The 9,039-nt window shown below is 37.2% G+C and overlaps 1 protein-coding gene across 2 annotated transcripts in view; it reads left to right on the top strand.

The window, feature by feature from the left end:
- Nucleotides 1-2,003: 2,003 nt before the first annotated feature.
- pebp4 (phosphatidylethanolamine binding protein 4) overlaps nt 2,004-9,039 on the top strand; it is a 47,653-nt gene continuing 40,617 nt past the window's right edge. For both annotated transcript variants that reach the window (XM_084551585.1, XM_084551584.1), the window contains exons 1-3: nt 2,004-2,130; nt 3,903-3,997; nt 4,204-4,330. In XM_084551585.1, the coding sequence (XP_084407711.1) occupies nt 2,128-2,130; nt 3,903-3,997; nt 4,204-4,330 (225 nt within the window). In that variant the 5' untranslated portion in view covers nt 2,004-2,127. The remainder of the gene's footprint in view (nt 2,131-3,902; nt 3,998-4,203; nt 4,331-9,039) is intronic.

Genomic DNA, 9,039 nt, shown 5'->3' with positions numbered 1-9,039 from the left:
CTGTTGTTGAAAACACCTGAATACTCATTGTGCTGACCTCAAGTTACATCTACTATATACTGTAGTATACATGCATATTACATACACTTCAGATAAACAGTTGACTAATAGTTAAAAAAAAAAAAAAGGATTACAGTGCAAAGAAAGGTAGAGTTATGCTCATATAAATTACATTCTAAAGATTCACGGTACATCCATATGACATGCTATTGTTATTAAAAGAGTAAATTCTAATTGCAGCATTTGCTTTTGCAGCTTATATCAATCCTGTATATGATTCTTTTCCACACTCTTTATGACGAGAAAGATATTTTAGAGCCCAACAAAGAGCCTCAGAATGATCCATTGGATGAACTGATTAAGAAACAAAAAACAATCCTTACATGTATTAACTCCTGACCTAATAACTACACTGCATAAACAGGGCTCGCCAGAATAGATAAAGTAATTTGTCATCATTTAAAATGGAAAATTCAGATGAGCGGTGGTGCCGGTGCTCCAAGCAGTAGCTTTAAATTATTCTCAATTACATTAAATTGTCTATTGCTAATTAAACACAGGATCTGTCATTAAATAGTTTAATTGCTCAAATCATTTTGGAATACACGGTCAGACATTGGGAGATGGATAAGTCCATCTCCAGAAACATTGTACTCTCTCCTATTCTCATTGCACACTCTTCTAGAGCCAGCTTTATCCTTGTTCTGAAGGCTTTACTTTATTAAACCATTGAAATAATGTCCAGTTCACACAAATGCAGTGTAGTGTAACAGGTTAAGTACAAGCGGGCCTGTATTGTCATAACTTGCCTTGTGGTGTGACTGATGAAGTTCATAAACATGCATTTCATTCCTCAGTGCATTGCATTTCTCAGTGAATCTTCCGCTGATGTTTTGCATCAACAACACCTCATGCCTTAATGTACAGTGTACTGTGGTATTGAATGTAATGTAGTGTTGCTGTGGTCACTAATTTGTTTGCTATATCTTAAGCTACCATGGTGCTCACTAGGCTGTGTGCGTATTTGTAAATGTACATAATCCACAATATGGATGTAAAGCAAACAGTTGGTGTGTAATCTGAGGAGTCCGAGGAGTGTCCTTTAGCTTGAACACTGCTTAAGGTTAATGTCCTTAAAGCTGATTCACAGAAATAATTAAAGACTCTGACCATCAAGGCCACCCAAGATACCACAACATACAGGGATTTCAAATTAGTTTCACTATTTTAAAGTTTCATTTATGCTAATGAGCTCCAGACAGCGTAGACACTGAAAGTTAGATAGCTACTCAAACATGTGAATATTGTGTGATGACTTCTGCAATTCAAATAGCAATCAATACAAGCTACTGCATAGTTTAACATAGACACTGTTTTGTACTATGCATATTAAAATGTCTGACTTTGAAACTACCAACTTGCACTGCTTCGTAGCACCAGGTTCTATTCAAATTGCATTAGAGGGTTCTGCAACATCATTAGAGAGTAGTAGACAACATCAGGTAAAAAAATAAATAATAAAATAAAAAAAAGAAAAGATTAGATCATAAATTACCAAGACGTTGTCAGTGGGGCCCTTTTCCATATGTTTGGGTGCTAATATCACAGCTGCAGAGAAGCACAAACCAAAGGGAGCTTTCGCAGCACCAGGAATATATTATATATGCTGCACAATCACTACTGCATAGTTTAAGAGGCCTTGTTTAGAAATGGTTGAAAATTAAATAGATTAAAAAACAATAAGTAAAAAAAAACAAACAAACAAACAAAAAAAACATTAAAAAAAACACTTGAATGTTTTCTCAGTGTTCAATGCCTGGATGGCATTTTCCTTAGTCACCAGGTATTTTTGTTCTCAAGAGCTGTTTTTATGGTTTAGGAGCTGTAAATCTAAAATTCTGTAGCATGTGTTCTTGAAAATGTGTAAATAATATTTACTAAATAAAAAAGGAGCGACATGTGCAGTTTGGGTGCCTCCTGTTTTTATTTCCTCTTAACAGCTGTTGTATATAGTCATGAGAAACTTCATCCTGGTGCGTCAGGAGGATCCTGTACTGCGCAGAGGCGGCAGCAACAACGCCCGAGGCAGAAGCAGAAACCTGCAGCTAAGTGGACAGCTTTAAAAAGATGGTAACGTTCAGAACAAATATACCTTAAAACCATGAGGCTTACCAAGACAACTGCACTGTGTTTGTTGTTTTTAGCTGTGTGTCTGCACCGTGGACACTTGATACCGTGTCGATTTATAAGACGTGATACACAAATATAAACAAGCTAAAACAAGTGAGGGCTAAATTTATGCATCAACTTCAATTGCATTTCCGGTTGAGAGTCACTTTTGATCAAGCAATAAGTTTGTCATGACTAGACAGACAACCGAAAGCATGACAGTGTCGTTTTGTGTCGTACACACTGTAACTTAATGCTTTTCATGTGGTTAAATATAGAAACACTTTTTGTTTGCGTGCGTCTGTGTGTGTGTGTGTTGCGCGTGACGGTTGCAGGAGAATTAACGCGCGAGACACAAATTTAAAATTTGTCACTGAAAGTGTTGCAGTCAATGTTGAGTGTTTCTAGAAACAGTGTGCCATCTAGTCCAACAGGTGTAGGTGATGTGAGGTGTCTAAACAAGCTGCGATTGGTCCGGACCATAAGAGTAATTCCTGAAAACGGTAAAAAAAACAACAACAATAATGATAATAAAAAATAAAAATAAAAAACACCATGCATACATAAAAAACTATGTCAAGGAAAAAGAAAGGAATCAAATGGAAGCTGAAATAATCTGTCAAATAATACATGTCAAGCTACAAGAGACCATACTGTCTCTAGTGCCAAGTAAGTCTTTTACAATAACAGTATACAAGTATATATACATATAAAAACAAATATACCCACATATATTCCCGTAAACTGGAGCATACATATACACATACCTATATACATATTAAATACATACTGTATGTACAAGTAATGGTGTACTTGGTAGATCATTTAATTATATATATAAATAATTTAAAACACGTATTGCCCAACTTTTTCTATATATGTATATAATAGTATAATATGTATATAAGACAGCTGTGGAGATATTTAGATTAATTTGGTTGAGCGTTTGTTTTGCACACCTCACACCTCACTGTTGTACTTAACTGTAGGATGGACTGCAGCATCATTTGGATTTGTAGACTTGGTGCTCAGTGAAGATGGGTAGAATCGTAAATTATATGAAATACCAGATGAATTGCAAGTAAGTTACATCACTCTAATGCAATGTTACCTAATATTGTGCACTGCAGGCAGTGAGCAAGATCATACAGTATAACGTATTAATGCATGTACTGAACATAGACTTGACTTGTCTGACTTGCGTTTAGTTACTTGAGTTAAATGGTAAATAAAACACCATACATGCATAGATTAATTGAAGTAAAATTGTAAAAATCAGTCATACAATAAATCCATAGCTATATAATCTATAATCTAAGGTTAAGCATAAGATATATTATTTTTGGCTTCTGAAATATTAAAGTTTCTTGTTTTTCTTTCTCTCTTTTACTCAGATAGGTAAATGAGTAGTTGGTGTTCAGACTAAACAAACACTGAGGCATTGGCATAATACTTTTTTTACAGACAATGCAAACTGAAACTAACTGTGACACTTTTCAACTTTGACTAGCAAACTCCAATATACCACTTTACAGGAGAACGACATGTTTATACTGAACAGTCACTTATTAGAGATATACTGTACTATGACCTCGACTGTCACTGTACAGTTACCTGTTTCTCAGTTACGCTACAGTGCATAGCTGTGGATCAAACAGAAGAATTCATAATTCATTCATGAGCAGTCTTATTTGTTTAAAATAATTCCCTAATTGAACACTTCTGTTCTGCAGGCTACACTGGTACCTTTTGCGTTGTTATCCGCCTTCCTTTTCCATGTGCAAGCAACACATGAGACCCTGACCTCTCTGGATGCTTCTTTCTGTCAGTAAGTATCCTATAATATCTCAGAGAGTTGTGATCACTGGATAATTAAAATGATTGCAGCTTAATTTTCTCACTAAATGTTGCACTTAGCACTTTTTGCTCATGGCAGCTTTGAAACATTTTTAGTCGGCCTTAGTAAACATATTAGGATGTTTGTCCTCAGTATACTGCAGAATGTAACATGAAAATCACCTGTCTTCAATAAAGTGGTGAACTTGAAGTGGTCTATCCAGAGCTGGCCATCGACAAATGCCTCATGATTCCCAAGAACCTCAGGAAGAAAGTCAGCACAGTTTGGGAAGCCCCACAGATTTACTTTACTGGAGCACAGAAGGTAAGAGATGCATGTGTGTTTATGTTGTTTGCAGGTTGCCAAAGTAATCGAGTAGTCCTAGCAAGAATGTAAAGTAATTATGTGAGCAATGATTATTAATTCCACCACTATCAATAATGATGATAAGTAATCCTTTTATGTCTGCTCATCACTCCTCCATGTGTATTAAACAGAAGCATACACAGCCATAACATAATGACCAGGTGACAGTTGAAGTGAATAACACTGATTGTGTATTTGTCATGGAACCTGTCAATGGGTGGGATTTATTAGGCAGCAAGTGAACATTTTGACATCAGCACCCCTTCAGAGGTCAGAGGTGTAGTGGAGTCCATGCCTCAAGGGGAACCCATACAATATTGGGTCAGTGGTCATAATGTTATTACTGATTGGCATATTTATTACATTCATTCATTCATCTTCTGTAACCACTTATTCCTGTGAAGGGTCGCGGGGTCTGCTGGAGCCTATCTCAGCTTTCATCGGGTGAAAGGCGGTGTACTCCCTGGAGAGGTCGCCAGTGTATCGCAGGGCTAACACACAGAGAGACAGACAACCATTCACACTCACATGCACACCTACGGCCAGTTTAGAATCACCAATGAACCTAATGAGCATGTCTTTGGATGGTGGGAGGAAGCCGGAGTACCCGGAGAGAACCCACGCAGACACAGGGAGAACATGCAAACTCCACACAGAAAGGCCCAGTCGGCCCATGGATTCGGACCTTCTCGCTGCGAGGCATCAGTGCTAACCACCTCGCCACTGTGCCGCCCTCATATTTATCACTCTTCAGAAACAAAGAAAATATTTTGGAGACATTTTAATGTCATACCTTCAGTGAAATTTAGTCTTTGTGTTCACGCTGTCGATTTACAAATGCACATTTGATGCAAATGCACAAGTGCACATATTTATTTGTAACACTAGAGTGCAGTAATGGATAAAATAAGCTGAGTGTCTACCTCAGCTGAACTGATCCTGCGTTGCTATCATGAGAATCTAAATGTTCACAACACTGATAAATTATAAGCATTGTTTTAATATTGAAATGTCAACCAACTCTTCAGTTCTGACAATTTATTTCACCTTCTATTAGTTTTATAACCTGTGCCGATTAGAGATTCACACTGTAGTAATTGGTTACCAGAGGGTGGTGCTAGTAGCTCATAGTTGTCGTCTCCTCAGCGAACAATTGTCTTAAACAAAGGTTATGTTGTATTCACTATACTATCTATAATGTCAGATAACATACATTGTTGAGTTGTAAATATGTCTCCATGTACTTAATTCACAAATAAGGGAGCAAGAGAGTTGGGATTGGCCAAAACAATGGCAATAACAAAAAACATATCATTATCATAGAAGCAAAGCCACAGACATTAAATCTCAGTCTTCATTTAGGTGTCAGTTGCAGTTATTAGATTAAACTGCAGTCGACAGCGAACAAAGATTTAGAGAATCATTGTATGAAATGATATCTATTAATTCTTCCAAAACATTAACAGAAAAACTACTTTAATTCAAGTTTAAAAAGACAAATCAGACCAATTAATTATTAAATGTAATTCTTTTATCAAAAATGATGATGAATGAATCTGACTAACTAAAAGTGTTGTAAAACGAAGTGTTAAATTTTCGATTATTTCACGCAGAAGATGAAAGCGTTGCCGTGTCAGAGTGTTATTTGCAGATTATAAGAAAGATAACAGGAAATGCTTGTATGAAGAACAGTGCAGTCATGGAAGATGCTTTGACAGTACATATATTCAGACTTGAATGTCATGTAGTATTATTTACAGACATTCATTCAAAAGATCTGTCTGTAGGCATTTGTTTATTTATCAGTGGATCATTTTCTTTGCAGTTGTATTGTTAAGCGACCGACTGAAAGAGATACAGATCCCAGTCCACAGGAACCCTCTTCTAAAATCCTACATCTGTAAATTGAAAACTTAAATTGAAAGCCACCTCGATTTAGGAGCTAGTTTATGAATTCCAGAGCTAAGCAGTCTAGCTTGAACATGATCTATTGCCCTTCTCTTGCCCAAACTCCATTTGATCTATGGTCGTATTATCTATAATGCTGTCTTACATGATTCTCTTTTATTGCCAGAATCAGTGTCAGACAGCAAAACAGATTACATGTTAGATTAAATCAATACAAACTTTATATACTGGGCTTTGAAATGTAATTCTCCATTCCTCCTGACACTTATATAAACACACGTTTGAAGACTCAGATTGTTGCCTGTGGTTCTGTGGTTGGTCTGCTGGTCCACCACGCTTTCTGTCACCGTGCCACGCTGCCAGCGCTGCTGCTATTCTCTGCCACTCAGTCCTTGTACCCAGTAGCAGAAATACAGAATAGTGGCCGCTCAAATCCACCCACTGTAACACCCACTTCATTACTGGGATGGGATGCATGCCCTGCTGAGTAATTGTAATGGAACACAATGGGCAGTAGTCCCATAAACCTGCCTCTAAATACGTGCTCATGACCAAAAACAAAAGCAAAGGGCCACAAAAACTGCAGATTTCTGTGTCCAAACTTCAGAGCTACTGTTCATCACTTGAACTTATGTGTTACAAAAAACCTGGCATGTGTGTTTATGGAGCATTTTTAGAAATCGCAATCACTCTCAGAAGACTCAAAGCCATCTACAGCTTGAGTGAGTGGGATATGTATTGGCTAACGGGACTAAACTATAGCAGCATGGCTTGATCACTGTCTTTTGAGTAAAAGGAGTAAAAAGTATTAACGCTGGACCAGAGGTGACAAGTTTTGACAGCCTTTACTTAACAGAGTGTTTTGAATATATACTTAAGAACCTGTTGAAGAAGGTTTTAAATGCTGTGTTCTAAGGACAGTGAATAATATGGCTGTTTTTTGTTTCTTTTTACAGTAAATGATATCATTCTTTGAAACACTATTTGAATTACTCACACAGAACACAAATAATCATTTCTAGGTTTTATTTAGATACAGTGATATATATAATTTTTCTTGTCAGTAGTCATAGCAGATGTCATAGTACAGTCAGTGCCATTATGATTATGATCTTTGGGGGAATTAAGGTCATTACATCCGTCAAAAATAACCCTGATGACAAACTGCTGTTGAGTGTCAGAGGTGGCAGCCAAAAAAAAAGATGCTAAAAACTCATATTTGACATACTGTATATAGTGTGGGAATGACAACAATGATCTCAGTGATACTGATACAGACTCTCTGAGACACGTAGACTCATTAGGAAAGTAACTTTCTCCCCTGTATCGCTGATTTTCAAATTACCGCTTATTTACAGTGATACCTTAGTGTATAAAAAGTCAGAAGAAATATCTGTCATATGTAACCTTGCATGCATGTGTGCATTTATTTAATCATTTATTTCAGGCAATAATTAAGTATTCCTTCTAGATTTTTTACTGTGCGCTGAAAGAAAGTTTCCAGATGTCCTGTTAGACTTTTAGAGCTCCAGCCAGCATCATTATCTTAAGTAGAAATAGAGTTAGGAAAGGAATAACCTTTGCAATAAAGCTTAATCTACAGAGAAGAATGAAAAAAGAGTGAACATTTAAAAAAAAAAAAAAAAGATTGCTCTGTGGAAAGTATAAATGTATATATTTGGCTTCATGGCAAGTCATCCAGGTGTGTATCTGGCTAAACTAAAGAACATTTAAATACCATCAATTTATGATTAACCGAATATTCTGTGCACGTTATAAAAGGCCTGAGTACATTAGTTATTGTTACTATTATTATTAGTTTATCATTTATTATTCCTATTGTTATTTTTATTGTTTTTAATTGCTGGTTATCTGTTAACTCTGTGTTTCATTGATCTAGTTGGTGTAAACCACACAAGCAACAGCATCACTATCGTTACAACATAGTTACTCCAAAATTGGAGTTGGTATTTTTTTTTTAGTAGGGACCATTGCCACAGGGCACATTCTTAGACATGGGGGATTTCAAAGCCTTGTTTTTGGGTAGACATTTCTTGCATCTGGTGGATGGAATGAGGGTTTAAACCATTACTGCGATTAGAGCTGCCTCACTATGATCTCTTGAGCTTGCTTACTGCTGCTAATAGCTGTTTCCTCTCTATTTCCCTCTATCTTTTTCTTTTTCGCTTTCTCTCTCGCCGTGAATGATTTTTATGCTTTGCTAAAACATGTGGGGGCGTTGAGAGAGGATTTAAATGCAACGATCCCCCTCCTCTTTTTTTGGTGAATCTCAGTGTTCTTTTCTGCAAGCCTCTGATGACGACAGGGCAGCTTTAAGCCTGGCAGTGCCCACGGCAGGCTGCCGTCTCAGCGCTGCCCACTCTCCTCTGTGCTGGCATGCTGGAGAAAGCGAGGGTGGGGTTCCTCTCTAACAGACCCTGTCATTCCTAGGAAAGCCTACATGTCCACCCATGCAGGATCCCTGATAGGTCTTCTTGTTGGGTGCGTGAGAGCACAGAGATAAGGATTTCATTCTCAGTCGGTGATGGTCTTTATTCAGAGAGGAGGATATATATCTAGAGAAACAAACAAGGCACTTCCTTGCGTCTTTATATGACAGCGAGGGTCAAAAATTGAACCATGTACCACAATATCCATCTAATTGCATATTCAGTGTCATCAGGTGGGTGTTTTTGGCTCTGCTGGATTAAATCAGCGTGTTTGGCCGAGATTCAGAGAGTTTATTTCCTTAGCTAATG

Source organism: Chelon labrosus (assembly GCF_963514085.1).
Source record: "Chelon labrosus genome assembly, chromosome: 9".
Classification (NCBI taxonomy): Eukaryota; Metazoa; Chordata; class Actinopteri; order Mugiliformes; family Mugilidae; genus Chelon; species Chelon labrosus.
The sequence above is the reverse complement of the archived record's forward strand: the minus strand, read 5'-3'. Positions and strand labels throughout refer to the sequence as shown.